At 39.3% G+C, this 21,018-nt stretch overlaps 1 protein-coding gene across 2 annotated transcripts; it reads left to right on the top strand.

Annotated features, from left to right (window-relative positions):
* Positions 1 to 1,018: 1,018 nt before the first annotated feature.
* On the top strand, positions 1,019 to 18,115 carry SLC40A1 (solute carrier family 40 member 1). 2 transcript variants are annotated; one of them, XM_054208761.1, is made up of 8 exons: positions 1,019 to 1,293; positions 1,585 to 1,652; positions 6,038 to 6,197; positions 7,042 to 7,157; positions 7,487 to 7,613; positions 10,834 to 11,076; positions 12,935 to 13,600; positions 14,767 to 18,115. In XM_054208761.1, the coding sequence occupies exons 1-8, from the start codon at positions 1,251 to 1,253 to the stop codon at positions 15,084 to 15,086; spliced, it is 1,743 nt and encodes a 580-aa protein (XP_054064736.1). In that variant the 5' UTR covers positions 1,019 to 1,250; the 3' UTR covers positions 15,087 to 18,115. The 2 variants fall into 2 exon arrangements, with proteins under 2 accessions (XP_054064736.1, XP_054064737.1); XM_054208762.1 differs by lacking the exon at positions 1,019 to 1,293 and adding an exon at positions 4,612 to 4,655 and having other exon boundaries at positions 1,332 to 1,652.
* Positions 18,116 to 21,018: the final 2,903 nt, after the last annotated feature.

A 21,018-nucleotide genomic window follows, 5' to 3' on the forward strand; every position in this document is an offset into this window, starting at 1 on the left:
CTTTATGCAAAGGATAAACCATGATTCATGCATAGAAAGTCATCTAATTAATACAAGAAATACTTTGAACAAGATCACAGGAGTAGCAAAACCAGAACAGATTATTGGTCTGTTACGTCAGGCATTTACTTCTGGGATGGCCTATATACTTGAGAAAAAAAAAAAAAGAAGCCCAAACCAGAAGCAATTCTACACATATAGGAGGGAACTCTGCAGTATTACACAATGAAAAAATTATTTCAGCCCTGGCAACCAAGAGAAATCATTGTTTTCTGAAGTACAGAGACAGATACTTCTTAATTATTTTCATAGCATCCTGAGAAAACTAACCTGATGTACATTTTGACTGTTTTTTAAGTTATGTAAAAATGCAGGTTTTGCTGGTGGTCAATACCAAAAATAGGTCACATAGGGTGCAAAAAAAGTATTTATGGTAGGAACGGGGATACTTGATCTGCAGCAGACAGGCTGAGCCAGCATCGAGTGAGTGAACTCTGCACCATCTCATTAGAACGGCAGGTTATTTCAGTTAAAGACATTAAATGTTGTGTTGGGTTTTTTTGGAAGGCAATGAATTGGGAGCACTGTCATGTGCAGGTGTCTTGTGATACTTGGTGCTTATCTTACAACCCCAGCTTCTTCAAATCGAACGTTCAAGAATGTCACGTTTTTTAAAAGGTCATAAAATAAAAAGGCAACAACAAGAATCAACAAGGACCCAAACGAAACGAAGGAGACTTGTGGCCCGCAGTACCGAAAGCGCGTTATGACGGTTTTCAGGCGGGTCTCCTGTTGCTCGGGGTCCCGTACCCGACCGCGGCAACCCCAGCCTGCCGAGCACCCCGCCGGCCGCCCCGCGGCCCCTCGGGCGCTGCTCCCGCTGGGCCGGGCTGGGCCGGGTCGGAGCGGGGCGTGGGCGGGGCCGGGCCGGGGGCCGCCCCCGGGGCGGGCCGGGCCGGTGGGGGGCGGTAACCGCCACCGCCTACAAAGGGCGGTGCGCGGAACAGCGCCCAGCCCGCAGCATCGGCGCCTCCGGCAGCCGAGGCCGCGCAGACCGAGCCGGGCGTCGTGCGGCGCTCGCTCGGCCCCTCCGCGGCGGAGCGTCCCCGGCCGCCCGCGGGGCATAAGGCTAAGGCTTTCCGACTTCAGCTACAGTGCTAGCTAAGTCGGGGAAGGCAACACGGAGCAAAGCCGCGCGTCCCCCCGCCTCCTCTCGGCATCGGGCTCTGGCAGCGGCTGAGCGGGCCAGCATGGCGCGGGGAGCGGAGCCGGCGGGCGAGCGGCGGCCCTGCGGTCAGTGCGCGGCGGCGGGGGCGGCCGGGGCGCCTCTCGCTCTGTTGCCGGGCGCGGATGAGCGGGACGGGGGGGCGAGAGGCCCCGCCGAGGCCGCTGCGCGGTGCTGCCCGCGGGTGGGGGGCTCCGGAGAGGCGGCCGCCGCCCCGAAACGCGGCGTGTCCCGGTGGCAGCTTCGCTTGGAAAGCGATGTTGGGCTCCTCCACGGCAGCGAATAGTACCCGGTGTGTAGCGAAACGTGGTGGGTGTGCCCGAACCTCCTTTAGCATTTGTTTTTTATTTCTCATTTAGGATCTGTGGTTGCCTATTTTACGTCTGCAAAGTTTCTTCTTTATCTTGGACATGCGCTGTCCACTTGGGTAAGTAAAATATTGGCCTGGGAGAAGTAGGACTTCATTAATTTAGCTATGACTTTCCTGATTATTGGTACTTTCCAAAAAAATCTTCACAAAATAGCCACAAAGACAGAGGTCTCTTTACAACATCTTGCTGCTAAAAGTCTTCGTAGTTGCAGTGGTTTCAAGTTTTCATTAGTGCCGAGTAGTGCAGTACTCTCTTTCCTGAGAATCTGGTTCTGTACCTTTTTATGGTTTTAAGTAACTACAGAACCAGTGAGACTCCTTAGAGGGTAAGTTCTGAGTGAAAGAAATGAAGCACAGTCCATTGCAACATGTATTTGAAGGGCTTGTATGCTTACTACACTAACTAATGGGCAACACTCCATGTTTACAATGCACGCATTACTGCCACTCTTGAGCAAACCTGTTGGGAGTGTCAGGGGGATGTCTGTCTTTCTGTCAGAATGTTTGCCTTCTGAAGTGCTTTCCTGTGTAGAAACTTACTACACCATTTTTACTCACTTGAAAGGTACTTAAAAAAATCTTAAAACATGCTGAAAATGGACAGTATGGTCCTATTCCATACAATAAAATTAAGAATATATGTGTGTGTTAATACAATATTAAGCCTCCATCCGATGGCTTGATCAAAAAAACCAAGTGGAAAGTTTCCTTCCTGATATTCTCTGTTTTGTTTTTAGTCATGGATTTGGACTGTGCTTTGTATAGCACTGAAAAATGGCTGATATACAGTTACAACATTGCGTGCCTAACTTTGGCAGCTCCTTACTTTCACCAACCTGAAAGGTCATATTGATGTTTCTGTTAATGGAAGAAGGCTTGGAGTGGTATCAAATGCTTGTTTAAACAAGTGCAATATTTTAGCAATTATTAATATTATTGAAGGAGCTCAGTGGCAGTGTTTCTCTTTGGCTCACTGCTTTTCAGAGACCAGGGTTGTTACCTGCCGCAGTTTTTTTTGTCAGTAATACCCACAAAGAGCCTAACCGGCGATTCAGGCAACACTGCTTACTCCTCTCTGACGAGCGCTTCAAAGCTCGGCAGTGGGACTGCGCTCAGAGTACATGAGTAAAGATGACAAAGCAGAGTTCGAAAATAATATCGCCCACTGTAACAAACATTAGACTGCAAGATGTCTACTCAGCTTGATTTAACAATAGTATACTTCTTATTCCAGTGTGTTTTGTGCTGAAAATCTTGTCTCAAAAAAACCCCAACCAAACCTGCTGAAACAACAGAAATACACCATATTTCGACAGAACTAGGTGCAGGACTGCACCTTTTGCATCTCCTAAGCTTTAGTGTTCCTGTAGACTGAATGGTTTTGCTAACAGGAACAGTAAACAACCGCCTTAATCTTCAGAACTCAAAGTAATCATCTTTGTTACAGAATGGCTATGTCCACAATAGGAAACCTGATGGAAATGTGATTTTTGCTGTAGTTGAGAGAGCTAATTTGGTTTCTGTTTTACTAAGCCATTCCCAAATACAGAGGGAAGCTGTAAATGATTAAACGTGTCACATCTCCACAAATATTCGGGTTTGAACAAAGTCTAGGCTATGTCTTAGGTTCAGCAAAGGATTTGAATGTGTGCTTGGCCTCAGTGATCTTAATAGGCTGGACTGCGGTTCTGAACTGGAGTCTCAGACCTTACGCTGTTGCACTAAAGAAAGAACAGAATGAAACTGGGTTCACCTTGTTGGTGCCATGCCTAATGCTTGCCAGGGGATCAGTTGCAACTTCACAGCCTTATCTGTGCCACTCGGACCTCTGGAGGCATGGCAGTAGTGTGGCTGCGGCTTAACTTGGCTTCAGTTCTGAGATGGGATTGTGTATGTTCAGTCTGAGATAATTATAATGATAATTATAGTGACAGAAGAGGAAGAACCATCTTAAAGGATGGTGAGGCTAAACAGCTGTAGTTATTTATTTAAAAGAGTTGAAATATACACATTTTGAGACATTTTAAAGTGGAATGAAGTGTGTATAATCAAGGCTTTGCCCATTTCTGAAGGCAGTATTTACTGTTTAAATTTCAGTAGATCTTAGCTTGAAATTACATACCTGCTTCAAACCTCTGTAATTCACTAATACTGCCCTTCTGAGACACTGATTTATCTTTGGTTGCTCTTTATGGTTTTCAATTCTTGAAAGAAATTAATTCTTCCAGGTTGCAATAGCTTTAGTTACCCCAAAAATGATCTGTGTGGATTGGCCTGATCTAAATACTCTGGGTAAATGCGTTGGATAAGGTTGAACAGCGTTCACAGGCTCCTAATGAATTGTGTAGCAAAATCACGATCTCACTGGAGTCAAAGGAATCTTTCTGTGAGTTTCAAGTGCGACCAGATTTTTCACTCTGACAGTAGTGGCTGCCACTGACCTTTGCATATTTACATTTTTTTTTAATAAAGCCTTCTTTATCTTGTCAGAATTCAGTAACTGAAACATCTCTGCCTAAAGAAAAAAACTAAACTTCTGTCACAAAATTGTAATGTGAAAGTACTCTTTTGGCTTATTTTTCTACCTTAATAAACAGTTACCCAGGCTAATAAAAACTTAGTTAATCCACCTACATGTATTTTAAGTGAAATTCAGTAAGGAGGTACCTCAAGTCATACTAAGTTTAAATGAATGCTAGACTTGGAAAATTATATCCCTGTGTTTTAGTTGCTGGAATACTTTATATATACTTCTATCCATGGAATAAATGGAACATATTTTACAGAAGACTTGAGGTGTCTCTGGAGAGTGAAAAATGGTTTATTATATACGAGAGGGCACATTTAAGCTGATCATGCTTATATTTGCATTTTTTCATTGGTTTTAGTTAGAAAACAAAAAAAATACCCAGAGTTTTTCCTTGAACAGGTGAAACTTTTCTTCCCACATGATTGGGATGTAGTTATTTTTCTGCCTATGGTTAAGGAAACAAATATGAATGTTTACACATTACAGTGTTTGAAGAAACCTCCTTCAGAGAGCTTCAAAAACATTAAAAGGTGAATTCTTTTTGTGCATCTATGCTGCGTTGAAGACTTTAATCAAACTTTGCAATTATTTTGATCCTCCAAAAAGCATGCTTTTTATGTATCTCTTGATTGCTGTGCTATATGGTATGTTAGATTTGGCAGACTTTGCTTTTTAAAAGTGCTTTATATTACACCTCCCTCAGCCCTTCAGGATATTTGAGGTCCTTAGAAATTTGTACTATTTGATGTATCGCATAGCAATTGCTTATTTTAGATAAGGCAGCAGAAGAAAAGGCAGCAGTTTCGTGTTTGGTTTATGCAAGACTAACATTAGGAACCTTTATTAAACAAGCTGTGTGCCCTAGCATAGTATGAATGATTTGTATTCATCTGCTTTGTTATTGATTACATAAAGCATTTTCTGTATGCAGAAATTCTGTATTTTAGCACGTATCTTGTGATATGTTTAAAAATACAAGTGAGATGTGACTCCCATCATGTGACAAAAAAATGCCTCGATTTATTTGTTAGCAAGCCACAGGTCTGTTTGGTAGCAAACCTAAAAATGTTTTGAGTAGTATGAAAATTACCGCACTTAAATATGTTCAGCATTTTGGGCTTTTTTTTTTAACCTGTAGTAAGTAGTATCAGAACATGAAAATTCTGTATTCTGAGCCCTAGGTTAAGCTAGCAATGGGCTAAACAGGTTCAGCTAGCAATGAGTTTGTGTTAGGCTAAATGAGCTCTGATACCCTGCCTCTTAGTAATATGCTGATGCTAAACATTATTAAAAGCGTAAGTCCACTGACTTCAGAAACTTCAGTTAACATTTAGGATAACAGCTTCCTTGATTTACCCATGTCTATCTTGAATTATATTATGACTTGCTTTGACTTGACTGGCTCTTGTGTTTTAAAGCAGCATTTAAGCTTTGATCACCTAAGAGCAAACTGCTGTCTTGAAAAGTTATTTAAATAGTACTGGTAATCAATAACTCTGCTGATAATTGAACTGTGCTGGGGAATCTATCTTTCTGAGGCTTGTTGGATGTGGCAGGTAACAGACTTTGTCCTGTAATGCTATAAGGGAAAATACTTGGGATTTTTGACATGGTATTGCAAGCTGTAATGTTGCACTTGATTAGGACAAATGATCTGAGTGATACGGGGATAAAAACAATGGTGACAGGATGTAGTCATTAAAAAAAGCCCTAAATAAATAAATAAATAAACCCCCAATAACTAAATAAAAAAAACAAACAAACAAAAAAAAACCCACATGCCACTGCTGCATATATAACAAATGTTTATTTTAATGCAGACTTTTGTCAGGGCATTAGTAAAATAGTTGGCTTGTGTGCTTGCAAAGTGCAAATAGTAATGTTGTGTATGTACTCTCTGTTACTCTTAAAGGGAGATCGTATGTGGCATTTTGCCGTGTCTGTATTCCTGGTTGAACTTTATGGAAACAGCTTACTCCTGACTGCAGTGTATGGACTGGTTGTGGCGGGATCAGTTCTTCTCCTTGGAGCCATTATTGGAGACTGGGTGGACAAGAACTCCAGGCTCAAAGGTTAGATGCCTAGAGCAGGTTATTTACTTAAGGATGGATCAAATTAATGTAAAAAGATAAAGCTAGAATTAGCTGCTCCAGTCAAATATGAGAATGGGGCTTGCTCAGTTTTTTTCAAGAAGGGTAGTGTTTCAGTGGTAATGATTATACAAAGATACAAAGGAAAACAGTTTTACATCACTCTATGTTCACTACTTAGGCTAAACCTGTGTGATGTGTAGAAATGCAAAAGGTCAAAAGCATGTAACTTAAAGAACTCAGTCTGTAGTCATTAACAGTCTAATACTAACATACATTCATATTATTTGTTGTTTTCTGCCTGGATACAAACATCTTCCACTTAAATGTAAACATGCACTGCATTTGCATTTTACATATTTTAAATATGTGTGCTCTAGTCTGTTTATCAGTAACATGGCATCAAGTTCTTCATACACGTTTTTACTTTCCAAGAGTTTACAAAATAGCGTCACTTCCATGGTATGCCAAAGATGAATTTTAGAGACTCAAGCTAAGTCTTGTTTTTACCCCCTTAAAAATGGTGTCAGCATTTAAATAGGTAGCTTGATTTTTGATTGAGACTTACTTGTGCTGTAAATTGTTAAGAGCTATGAATTGCGAAGAGCTACAAAGTCACATCAGACGTTAACTTGTTTCTGTAAGACAATAGAAGATTCAAAATGTAATATGAAGTATAGTTTTACCACTTATATTTTGGGGGGAGAATAGGAAAACAAAAACATTTAAAGAATCTGTGCATGTTCCTTAATTATAACCTCCTTAAGCTTACAGTTACGTCATTCTTATGTTCATAACTGTTGTTTTCTGTTTTGATTTAAAACAGTGGCTCAGACATCTTTGGTTGTACAGAACGCGTCTGTCATCCTGTGTGGTATTATCCTGATGATTGTCTTCTTGTTTAAGACACAGCTTTTGACCTTATACCATGGATGGCTTCTTGTGAGTGCTTGAACTTGTTAATAAGGAATTAACTTACAAAGAAACTTTGGGGAGCATGGGAGGCAGATTATTTTTTATTTTCTCTCTAGTCTGTTAAGACATTCTTGTGAGCTAAAACTAGCAAATGAAACTTTGAGCTAGTTGGGTAAACAGAGGTGATTGTTTTCTGCCAAGAATTGTAAAGTAGACTTGGTCTTGTTTTATCTGAAGAATAATGGTAAAATGTATGGATTCAAATGTGAAAGTGTCTTTTCTGGTGTACAGGGTAGGAGTGGAGCTCTGCCTTCATCAATTTTCTTACCTTGTAACTTTTTCCCCCACTTCTCTAGACGGTGTGCTATATCCTGGTTATCACAATAGCAAATATTGCCAATTTGGCCAGCACTGCCACAGCGATCACAATTCAGAGGGACTGGATTGTTGTGGTTGCGGGGGAAGACAGAAGCAAGCTGGCAGGTGAAACATGTTGCCTTTTTAATGCCTTAAATGTTTTATTTTCCAAGCTAGAGTTTTACAGAGGTCAGTGCATCTTTGAGTTCCAGATTATAAGAAAACAGCAGATAAAAAGGGCAGCCTTTATTTTCCTCTTCCCTGTTGTGGACTGAACTTAACTAAAACTAGAAATTACTGTTGTGATTACAGTTCAGTTTTTAAAATTCATCCCTAAACTTGTTTTGTTCCCCTTTTAGTCCTACTGCAGCTTTGTCAGGAAAACTTTATTCTTGCTGAACAAATAAACATACACCACGCTCTTAAATCAAATAACCAGTGTTTAATAGAAAAGCTATTTAACTTCCAGGCACTTAAAGCCAAGTGTTGCAATGCTTTATTTTTAGGTCCCTGGAATGAAGCAGAAAACTGTTGCGTAACTGGGCTCCTCACATAGGGATCAAAGAAAGAGATACATGAGAATGAAGTCCAGAACAGTAAAGTAGGTGGATCAGGAAGTTGCCAGTAGGAAATGCTGTACGTGCAGATATACTTGAAATCTTGCACTTCTCTAGCATTAGATGTCTAACTCAGAGCTGTGAATGCTTCTTCAGTTGGAACTGAAAGCTCTGTATTGTATTCCTTGACATCCGATACCTTTGGTATTAGACTACAGACTTAATCTTCTTTTTCACCCAGCGAATGTTTTTCTTTTTCCCCCTTTCTTGCACAGTAGCATGGCATTATTAGGAAAGCAAATGAGTTCCCATTCAAATTCTACTGCAGCTTGGTGGCCTTGACACTACTTGGATGTGAGAGATTGCTTGGGGTCCTCCCCAAGGATGCATTGAACCTGACTCTCCTTTGCTGGGGCTACTGCTAGCTGCAAGGCCACTCACAGTAAGGGATGTGTGATTGATCTTTGGCTATGCTGCTGCTCTGATTGTAACAGATGGCATGGGAAGCAGCATTCTTTGTGATGAACAGGCTATATGGGCTCTGAATCAACCCTGTAAGGGGATTTAAGCCTTCCCAGATAGAGGAGCTGATACTGAAGTGCAAAGAAGACACAGAGCAGTTTAACGTTGCCAAGACATTTATAGCTCGCACTTGAGGAGTTTAGATACCTTCAGGCCTAGACAGCATTTCAGCTTCTGGACTCTAATTTTTTATTAATTGCCTAAATTGCCTATGAAGTTCAGTTTACGTGCCAGAGTCCTTTTAGAGATTTGAGTCCTATATTGCAGATTTATTCTTGATGTTTATCTCCAATGAAGGAATCTTATTTCCCCATCTCATCCAGGAGAAGTTAGTTCTTAGATGTATAAAAAGCATCTTGCTTTCATTTCCCAGCATATAAATTTTCTACCATAGTCTTTTATTTTGTCCTTGCAGTGCCTTTGTAGGTCATGCCTTTTTTAGAGCAGCAGTACAGGTTAATTTTCTTTATGCATCTGAATTACAAGTAGAAAAATCTAATCTATCCATAAAAGCCTTAAAGTTCTAATGGTTCTCATTAAACTGTCTTCTTGTGACAGATCTTAATTAGCAAATCTCCCCAATCCCTGTACTACTTAATACACATGAAATGAGGTACAGATCACACCTGCAGAGTGCTGCTGCATGGAAGGCAGTTCTGCTTCTCTGCTGCTTCATGAGCTCAGACAGAATTGTATGACCACTTATATTCTGTACTGAAAAATCAGACAAGAGATTACTCTAAATTCTCATGCAACTTAATTTAAAAACAAAAAACCCACCAAACTAAGCACCTTAGTTCAACAGGTCTATCTAAAGGATCTTCCAGGCTGAATAGGGGGGTTATGTGTTTAATCAGAGTGTAACTTGGAGGCTGTTGAAATTCCTTAACTTAAAAAATTAAATGCCAGCATTGACTTTGCATTAAACACTGTTGTGTATCTCTGCACTGTTACCTTTCCTCGAAGAGGAGCCTTGGTTAAGTAAGTTAGTGGAACAGGGAAATAAAAAATTGCCTTGGCTTCCCCTTTTTTATTGTCCTTGATTCCTTTTTCCATTCACTCTTACTTTGTACTTTTCCTGATTGGAAATATTAGCCTTCCTCAACTCAAAAAACCAAAGCTCAGTTCTTGGAATTTCTAAAGCCAAATATTATGCAAGTATTTAACTTAACTCATCTTAGTTAACCATCAGTCAAATAGTTAAAGTTGAATTGACTTTGAATTTTAAATAGAATAACCTAAACATTTCTTTGAATAGCAAGGAGTAATTCTCCACAGATTCAGAAAAGCAGCTTCACAGTGGTATACGGTTTCACTTGCTTTTCAAAAGCTCTAATTTCATAATAGGACTCTAAAATGGGTTTGAGATGTACTTCTAAGCAGCCTGAAGCCCTGATGCGCAAAACCATTGAGCATCTAGCAACTTTTTGGAGTGGAACGATGGCATGATTAATTGGAAACTTTACAGGAACCCAGAGGGTGTGATGACACTAAAGCGGATAAGATTGGACAGGGTGACGCATCCAGCAAGTGGAAGATGTGTTCATGCTAAGAACAGGCTGCTTGTTTTGACTCTGAACATCAAAGTGTGGAACAGAAAGTAGTAAGGACTTTGCTCAGTAAGGTCTGAGAATGCCTACAACTGCCATCAACCAGTGTGACTCAATAAGGAAATTTAAAGCCATTTCAAAGGTCCACTGGTATCACAGTGGGTACTGTGGCCACCAGTTACTAGAATTCCATGGAGGAGATTAAGAAATAGATGGTCCAGTACTGGGAGATGGTAATTGCTAAAGTTATTACATAGGAAATTTCTTGTATTATGCAGGGAAGAATTCTACCATGTGAGATTCCTATGAATGTCCGGAGTTGTGCATGCTAGGTTTGAATGTTACAGAGATAGGTTTAGGAGTCCATAATGTCACTATGATGGAAAGGCAATCTGATCTCATGGTTAAGTTTTACCTGCAGGATTAAACTTCCACTGTAAACACAGTATGCTCAATTTGGAAGACCTCACGCAGGCAAAACTGACAGGGAGTAGGGAATTGGCTTACAAACACCTTGGTTGGTTGCAGTAAACTTTTAACACTGGAACACTCTAAAGGTGCCTCTGGTTAGCAGTCTCACGCTGCTGGAACTGCTTACACTTGGAACAAGACTTTTTAGCTTGATGTGTATACATACGCAATCCTCGGTTATGATACTGAGTATTTCACTGTAAGTGTTCAGCAATTACTCCAATTTCATAAAATCATTTCTGACAGATATGAATGCCACAATAAGAAGAATTGATCAGTTGACCAATATCTTGGCACCAATGGCAGTTGGCCAGATAATGACATATGGCTCTCCGATGATTGGCTGTGGATTCATTTCGGGATGGAACCTGATGTCTATGTGTGTGGAATACCTGCTGCTCTGGAAGGTTTACCAGAAAACCCCTACTCTGGCTCTCAAATCTGCAAAAGTTGAAGAATCGGAACTGAAACAGTTGAATGTAAAGAAAGGTATTGAAAACACAAAAGTAACTGTTGAAATTCACAGTATATTCACTGTGGCAGTCAAACTGAAATGCTGACTTTTGCCTTCTACAGACACTGCTTTGAGGCTTTCTACTCATAGCTTTGAGGTTTCAGGTTTTGCACATAGATACCAGAGACTCTTAAATAGCAATACTTTGTGCAGCAATTTGAGGAATCCCATAAAAGGCAGCCAAAGAATGAATGCTCTCAATTAGTCCTTTAGAGTAAGTCTGCCCTGTTATATAGGGCTGATCACAAGGAATGCTCCTGTCCATCTACAGCATAGCTAATAAACTAATAAAGTCCTTCACTCTGTAGCATCTAAAAGCAAAACAGCCTGTGTAGGACTCTTTCTTGCCAACTCATCTCTAGTTATGCATAGTACTAACAGGCTTTCAGGAGATTGAAGCATTATCACCTATTCTACAATGAGTTCCACATGCTGCAGGAAATGATGGAGGAAAAAAAAAAATCTACTTTCATCTTCTACTCTGCTTCCTTGGCCAAGCTGAACAGCTGGGATTTGCAGTGCAGATGACTATGACTATAAGCAACCTTGAAATTGATATTAAGATTACTTTACATAGTCTTAATAGCAGAAATTAAAATTGCTTGAGAAGCAGACTTATTGTGCCAGTCAGATGCTGGAATACAAAACTCAAGCATTTTCACATTTTAAGATAGCAGTATGTGAGCACTACTGAAAGCTCAAGCTATGGGCTCACATGTTGTGTGTTTGTTTTCTTTTTAAAGGAATGTTATAAAGAATTCTTTGGTTGTTTTTTTTTTTTTCCTTTAAAAGCTAGCTGGCAATCTGTTCTTTGCTCACTATATAGTGAGGTAGGAGTTACTAAAAGTGCTGAAGAGACATACCTTCCTGCCGGCCAGCAGATCCATTGTGGTAATAGCTGGTCCAGTAAGCTATTGTAGTAGGCTGATGGCAGCCTCAGACAGGGGAGCAAGATAAAGAGCATAGAAGGCTCTATAGCTTTGGAACTGGCTCTTGAATGCTCCTGAAGAGCGAAGCGTTTAGGAAATGGCAATATGTAGGAAGGATCTCTTAATTTTTGCTATTGTAGTAGCAGTACAGTAGCAGTAGCTACTGATTTCAGTAGAAGACTTGCGTTTTTAAAAGTTCTAAAAATACTTTATTTGTGTCACTTGCTATATATGGAGTTTGTTTCAAACTTGACAGTGTAAAAACACTGCTCAGCTATCCAAACATATGTATCGTTTCTATCCATATTACTAATCTAAATACTGCTGTAGGTTTCTGGATTTTTGTTCGTGACCAGTGGAAGTGCCTGCCACCTAAATGGGGGTGAAAATGGAATTGTAGAAAAGCATGGTATGAGATTTCTTTGAAGTCAAGTTTTGAAAGCTTCTTGGCTTTCATAGGCTTCAGCAAGCATCTCTGCTTTGGTTCTTCAACCATGACATGAGATGTTCCCAGATGTTTAAGTATTCCCTGCTTTCTGTGATTAGTGCGTTTGGACATACAAGGCTATGTAAAAATGACAACTAACACTGGCATTCATTAAACAAATAATTTATTTATGGAAATGGAGCATTTGGTCACAAGTCTATTGAAAAGAAGCAGGCTATGCTTTCTCGTACCACTGTTTAAATAAGCAGGAGTTTTATTTAAACTTTACTTGATCTTACTATATAGGTGGGATTTAAGGACACTTTAAAACATTTAAGTAGTTGGAGGAAGGCTGATTGCAGAATTTAACTGATGCATTCTGCAGCAGTGACCTTACTAACTGCAAACAATTGTCTTGCAGTTTACACTGCACTTTGCAGGCAGGACCATATCTAACAGTTACCTTTCTGTTTACAGAGAGTGACGTGAAACCTGCTGAAGGAGTGCAGTTAATTGTTGAGAAAGATGTAACTGGCTTTGAGCCCCAACAGGAGAAGGAAGTCAGCTGCGGTGCCCGGATTGCTGAACCTTTCATCACATTTCGTGATGGATGGGTTGCATACTACAACCAGCCAGTGTTTCTTGCAGGCATGGGTCTTGCATTTCTGTATATGACTGTTCTGGGCTTTGATTGTATTACTACAGGCTATGCATATACTCAGGGCTTGAGTGGCTCTGTGCTAAGCCTCCTCATGGGTGCCTCGGCAGTCACTGGAATCATGGGAACAGTAGCTTTCACTTGGCTTCGTCGCAAATGTGGCCTGATTCGCACGGGCCTTATTTCTGGAGTTGCTCAGTTTGCTTGTCTGGTCTTATGTGCCATCTCTGTATTCATGCCTGGAAGTCCTATGGATTTGTCTGTTTCCCCATTTGCTGACATCAGTGCCAGGCTGTTTGAAAGTGAACCATTACCTACTATAGCATCTCCAGAAGATAAGCCTGAAATGGTTTTTGCAACTGGAATGCCCAACTTGTTAAACGGGTCTACTACTCCTGCTAACGGCGACCCAGAGATGAGTCCTGAGCCTGTGCCTTTAATCTCTGTTAGTCTCCTGTTTGCAGGAGTCATTGCTGCTAGAGTTGGTAAGTATTGTGTCTCTATTAAAATCTGATCTATGGACTGCTTTTTAATTCTAAAAATTACAGTGCCTGTCAACTAAGTACAAATTTGAGTTTAGAATTGTAGGCTACCGTTGAAGTGTTATATTGCATTTCTAAGGCTAATTCATCACACTTCACATAAAAATGAAATGATCTTGCAATAGTATCACCAGTGCAGAGACTGCAGTACTGATTTCTTGCATATCATATATCACTAATAGGAGAAAAGTTACTGCATTGGGAGTGAATGTAACTTGTTGTTTGGAATGCTCATCTCTAAATGATCTTCTTTCACAACCAAATAAAACCATTTGTTAATAGGAGACAGAACTAAATACATCTGCTATGAAAACATTAAAACTTAGCAGTTTAGTACATTAATTCTTTCTTTAAATAAACTGTCTAACCTTTAAACTTGTGACCAGCAAAGGAGTTCAGAACAGAAACTTTGATTTGGATGACAGCTTAATTTTTTGAGGAATTGCTGGTTAGTGTGGTGTTAGTATCCGTCAACAGGCGAGGCTGTCAAATACATAAATGTAACAAACAGTAATTCTCACCTGTAGAATTCTTGTACTCTTAATTTCTGCATCTTCTGCTTAATTTTGGGGGAATAAAATACTTGAATTACATGTATTCGGTTTGTTCGCAAGATAAACTTTTAAAACTGAATCGTTAATAGACTAGAACAGTATAGAAGCTAGTGTCGACCAAGATTCTTGTGAATTATTAAGTATTTTGCATATTTTAAAATGTGTTTGATATTTTTTTTTTGCAACCATCTTACAACTTCGCAATTGTAGCTAGCATGAATACACTGAATAGCTGTAAAACGGCTATTGAAATAAGGAACTAATGAGCAAAACATTGTTAGCTTGATATGCATGTTGAAGTAAGATGGGACAGGCAAGTTAATGCGTCAAGATGTATGTATGTATTTCAGGAAATACTAGTAAAGGGAAGGTAAATTGTTCTTGACTGTCAGTGTGAAATCAGTTTGAGTCTGACAAGAGGCTAGCTTGTTGCACACATTTTTTGTCAGGAGTGAGTAATTGGAAGTATGAACTGAATTGTGGCAGTAATGAAAGCTTACCATGAGAAGCCCAGTGGTATGCATAACTGTGTTTTGTTTTTTTTTCTCTCTGTAGGCCTTTGGTCCTTTGATTTGACTGTCACACAGTTGCTCCAAGAAAACGTGGTAGAATCTGAAAGAGGCATCATAAATGGTGTCCAAAACTCCATGAATTATCTTCTTGATTTACTGCACTTCATCATGGTCATCTTGGCCCCAAACCCTGAAGCTTTTGGCTTATTGGTGCTTATTTCTGTGTCTTTTGTTGCAATGGGCCACATAATGTACTTCAGATTTGCCCAAAAAAGCTTGGGAAAACAACTTTTTGTTTGTTGCACTCCTGATCCCAAAACAGTCTCTGACAGTTCACCACCTGGTAATACATCTACTGTCTGAAAGGATTCACTTCTCTTACTAACTTGCTACAAAAATATCATGGTTAAATACATTACCGCCTTTTGTGACCCTGTCTAAGGTGTTTCTCTAGAGTTGACTGCATAATTTAGCTGTTTGAGGAACCTGTCCCAAGAGAGTTTAAATTTGTGTTACAGTGACCCTGTAAAAATGTTTTGTTTGGCAGAGAGCAGCCTAGTTGAATCTTGACAGCAGGTGTTTCAAAGGATCCCCACAAGTTGCACATCTAGTATTTGATCAACAATCATGATGAACATCAGCATTGATAATGTTGAATTCTGTTGCCGACCCCCACGGCATGATACTGTTCAGTGGTTATACTCAATTTGTTCATGAATTCGGAACAATTCTTGTGCTCATTGAGCAAAACAAGAGGGTTTATTTTTTAGTTGCTTCAGAAAAACTTGATATACAGTATTTGGTTTTGTGGGGTTTTCCTCTGTTTTTCGCTTGGCATGAACAGTTCTGCTCTCCTATTTTCTCAAATTCATATAAACATACTTATTGGATTCCCAAAGTGGACTCTTTAAGTTCCAATGTTTTACCAAAATACCTTTTTAGTAGTCTATCTGTTTTGGTTTAACTTTACAGAAACACCTTTGTAGAGGTTTTTTTTGCATGTTTCCTTACAAATACAAATTAGGCGAGTGTTAGGTACAGTATATTGTATTACACTTTTGTTGCACTTGATATCAAGTAAAACATAGCGTCACTTAGCAGAAGCTATTGATATAACATTATAAAGCATGGCTTTTTTAATTGCAAATGACAGGTCTGCTCAGGTTTTATGTAGCAGAAAGTGCTAAGGTCAGGAGTACTGGTACAGAAAGATAATGTCTAAGGCTAACTTAGTTTTTGCCTCAGAGTACAAGCAGCTTTAGTTTATTTTTGAATGCTGTTGTCCCTAATAAAGCCTGATGTATTGGAAAATTATTAGTATCCCAGGCAAAAGAAGTAAAAAAAGTGGATTGCTTGCATTTACCTGTTTCACGTGTATGTGGATTTTGACTTGGTTTGTTCTAAAATAGTGCTAAAACAATGAGATGTTTGACTGTGTGGCCCTGTTAAGCAACTTCAAAACAATGAAGAATGATATTGCTCTGATTTGCAAGAAGTTCTTGCTGTTTGTTTTGGGTGTGGTTTTGTTTTTTGTTTTTGGTTTTTTGTTTTTTGTTTTTTTTTTTTTTTTTTACCCTGCATGTGTACTAACAGTACTTCCATAGTCATTAACTGTATGTGCACTTTTGTGGAAACTATGCTATGCACTTTGCTTTCTCAGTAGAGTTGAACCCGGTGGTGTTCTGAGTTTTCCTATGGCATGATGGTATAACTTCTAAACTTAAATCTTTGTAAAACGTTTGTTTGCAAAATAAGTAGTATGCAAAAACATACATCAGCAACTTGTGAAAAGTATCCTCTGTAACTTTTAAGTTGTTTTGTTTTTTTTTTTTTTAATTTTAGGTACTATCCTCCCACAGTCATTTGTGTTGCCAGACTTCAGCCCTGGAATGTAAGTGTATGAACTCCATTGACATTAAACATGTTACACCAGGGCTGAATTTAGGCCATTCATCTTAAAATTTGTAATGATTACATTATATATCAAGCTAAATAGAATGTAAAAAAAACCTCTAGCGGCTTTTGTCTCGGAATATTTTGTAAGAGGAGTGAAAGTCAATGAATGGGAATCCAATGTACTTGTAGCCTTCAGTATTCAATAACTGGATGTAACAATTTTTCTCCTCTAATGGACCAAAACCTAATCATTACAGCTATGTTACTGAAAGTTTCTCAGGGATGTTTTCACTAGGTTTATAAGTGTTTATACTTTGACCAAGCTTTCAGGTTTTGATATAATGAAGTAAAATATGTTAATTAGAGTAGTTTTAAAATTTGTGACTCAATCCTAAGTGTAACTTTTTAAGCAAAAGGGAATTTTGCTGTCAGCGGAATTTAAAAGACAAAAAAACCCAAGCTTATCTAGATTCATAGAACAAATATACCCAAACAATATGTGATAAGTAAGCTAGTAAATAAAATACGTCTGATTTGCCAAATATGCTTTCTCATGCGTATCTAATCAAAATTGGGACCAGATTTTAATATCGCTGATTATAAATAAAGGTAGCCCAAACGTCAGTGGATGCCTCTATACTGCACTTTGAACATCTGAATGCCACTGTAGATATTGGACTCGCTGGCCATCAGGGAAACAAAGCTGAAAATGCAGCTTCTTGTGGGCTGTCTGTAGTCTAGAGAACCCAGTGTGCCTAAAGCCGAATGCTGTAGCACTAAGCACCAGACATCCCAGAGAGGATGTATTCCTGAAATCCTAGAGAGCTCCAAAAACATAACAAATAGAGGTGGGGAGCGTACCATGTTCCCATCTGTTCCCAAATTTACTTTTTTTCCAAGAGCAATGTAGTCTTATTTGAGTTGAGTAGCAATTTGTTTCATGAATAGTTCCACTAGATAGTGCAGTCTGGATCTCAAGACAAAGTAGTGTTGGGAGGGAACTAGACCTTTGTATTTTGCACACATAATGTTGCTAGGATTCACATGTGCAGATACAAAGCCGGAAAGCAAGACAATCCTAAAAGAGAAAGAAAAAGGTGTATGCTAGCTTTAAGAAGAGTAGAGAGGTCTAAATTGGAAATCTTGTGTGTATTGGTCTGAGTCAGATGTCAAAAAAATGTATGCTGCTTGAGCACAACCTATTTGTGTATAAGTCTAAGATGTACGCAGACACCTGTACTGATTAGTGCTTTGAAGCAATGTGGAACCTGAAGTCTTACTTAGCAGGACTTTCATTAAGTAAGCATTTTTGGCCTTGTATTTATTTATTTTTTTTAAAATGTGTCCAATCTGGATGAAAACTGCCCTTAAAATGTACGCACTAGAAACCAATCTTACCAGAAGAGCATATTTTATTATACAACCTTATGCTGGACATAGTATTGATTTATGTATTACTGTTGTTAAAGCTGATGAATAAATTTGCATAAAAATTTTTGTCCTGTCTTATTCATCTTGGTATGCTGTATTTTGCATGGATCCTGTAGCTGAAAGTTTTCCATAGTGATGGGCTGGAAACAGCCATGGAGGACAAACAAATAGCATCGAGGAGGATGCAAGTGACAAGTATAGTAAAAGCCTTTCAACAGCCCTGTATTTAGTCACCTCATTTTTATTTACCATCCACAGTGGTAACTTAAGACACAACAGCTGAAGGAGAAGTTGTGGTCTTCCCTCAACCCAGGACCAGCATTGGTGACACAGCAGCGTTGTATATTGGCTTGCTGAGCAAGTCATTTTTTTTTTTTTTACTGTATTGAATTTGAGATTATGGCCTTCTGTAGCAGCAACCTGTAGGGGAGAACACTAGGTATAAAAGTGGTCACAAATAAATGCTATACTTCCAATATTCTGGTTTAGCCTTGAAAAGTACTTCAATTAAGTATTTTATACAGGACTGTTTCTTGATAGGTGTACTTAGGATATGCTTGCGTGATGAATTGATCTTTGGAAGGATGCTATGCTCATGCACTAGGATTTCCCTGAGCAGATTCCTCTTTGAACTAGAGATTTTCCTAGAACAATACCTTTATGGATTGTCCCCAGTTATGTTATTACCATGTTATTCCCCTATGGGAGTTAGAAGAATTATTAGTAATAATTAGCTATTCCTGTCTGGGAATTAGAATGTGGTGGGTTGAAACTACAGGCTTTGTTGCGTGTGTCAGATTTGGTAGCATTAGGGTAAGCGATGTGTCTCTTTAATACAAACCACCAAAACGTGGCTTCATTTTTAGGAATGTTTACTTCCACTGCCCCTTAGAAACTAAAAAAATTGTTAAAATACTGGCTTGAAAATGTAGTTACACTGATCCACCCCTACAGGCACAAAAAAAGATTTGTGAATGGTATTGTGCAGTATACTTAATGGGTGAAGAACACTTTCTTGACTGAAGAAGGCCCTTCACAATTTACCATTTGATGGTTTCACTGTTTTCCTTTGCTTGGGTGTTCCTGTTTTGGAAAGTTCTAAGACCCTGTGGAATTCAGTGCTCAGCAACCAAAGGTATGATTGAAGATACCTACCACCTGTTTACTTGCTTATTGCATTACTTTGTTTACTAGGTAGTTGAGATAATCCTGCCTGTGGAAGGCAACGTATTTTGCTCTGGAATATGTAACTGCTTTTATTTTCAAAAGTGTTTTCTTAAACTGAGCCCTGATGAGACAGGGATTGAAAATTGAATCTTGTTAAAGGAAAACGGATACAGTGAACTCGGTCCCTTCAGTTTAAACTATTTTCTGTTTCTTTAATGAGAAGACTGTCTCTTAGAAATTTTAAAAGAGTAAGCAGGTTCATATCTAGTAGTTCGAAATTACTACAGTTACTGCTGTCTTTGCTTCTACAAAGTACATGGTGTATATGTCCCAGGTCAGCAGAGCAAGCTCACTTCCTTCCTAATTTGGCTGAGTGTTCCCTCAGTGATCGCTGTCAAAGATGACATTTTTTCATGTCATAGTGTTACACTCCTTTCCAGCTGGACAGAGGCTTCTTTCACAGCGTCCTACACAATTGGTTTTGCAAAGCATGTATTTTAAACTCATAATCTACAAACGATCACATCTTTAAGGTAAAGCTTCATAAAGAAACCAGAAATGAACAGGCAATTCCAGACACATTTAAAATAATTTCTATTGCTTTTTAGTATTAAAAACTAGCAGATATTAGAGTCAATGACAAGTCATAGGCTCTTCATGACTTTGAAACAATACAAAATTACAAGCAAACCTGAAGTAATTCAGAGTAAAGATTGTTTCTGCTAGAGAAAAGTGCAACCAATAGATCCAGCTTTTTGAAATCTAGCCCTGTTGAGATGATAATGCTTTTCTATCTGTCTCAAGATTGACCTATTTTCAGGTCCTCCAGGAATATATTGTGCTGTACTCTGCATTCGTATCTTTCTCAAGTAGTTAGTACTAGAGAAGCTGGCAGTAAGTATGAAGAGTAATAGTCCGTGCCCTCTGTACTCATACATTCTTTTTCCTGCTGGTAGGTGCTGTTAACTGCGTGGTGTAACAATCACTGTAGGATTCAAAGTATTTTATTCCTGGAGTAAGGCTATGCCTCTAGCTTCTGCTTTAAATAAGGCAGACTGTGTTTTGCAACTCTGAAGGGCAGAAAAAACTGAACAAGGATGTTTGCTTAAAGGCTTGCAAAGCGCGTGGACAAAGTGCAGGCTGTTCAATAATGCTTTTTCAAATACTTCAGCTTGTTCTTGTGTGGGTCAATATTTCTTTCTAGTTAAACTTTATTGCATTTGGTCACAAGAGAAGCATGCAAACGTGCATTCTGCTCATTCTCAGTATAGAGTGATGGAGCAATCTGTTTTCACACAAGCAGAGTTAAGAGTTCCTAATCCTTTTAAATGCATGGGAAGTTACTTACATTTAGAAAATCTGATTCTCCTCCTTTGGGAGATAAGGGAAGGAGAATGTACAGTAGATGCTGCTGTTAAAACTTCAGTAGGTATCTAAGCATAACTCTGCCCCCCACCCTGTCCCCCAAAACCGCAGAACACTTGTTAAAGCTGTACAGATTGGCTCGGAGATCGCACCCACTTTATTCATGGTAAGCCATTGTCTGCTTCAGTCAGGGGAAAAACAGGCTATCTGCATCCCAGTGACACCATACCAGCGTCTGAAAATGAGTTCTTCCTCGCGCAGCAGAACTAACAAAGCATGGTTTTCTGTATCTACGTGTCCTCGGTCCCTACAGACCCACAGGTGCAATAACCGTAGCTCCTACCCCTGTCTTGTGTAATCCTTGCTCTTCCCCGAGGTCTCCTCGCAGTGCTCCCCTCTCCCCTGTTTTACCAGCACAGCAAAGTAGAGCATGTGC

Source organism: Rissa tridactyla, chromosome 7, assembly GCF_028500815.1.
Source record: "Rissa tridactyla isolate bRisTri1 chromosome 7, bRisTri1.patW.cur.20221130, whole genome shotgun sequence".
In the NCBI taxonomy this organism is placed as follows: domain Eukaryota; kingdom Metazoa; phylum Chordata; class Aves; order Charadriiformes; family Laridae; genus Rissa; species Rissa tridactyla.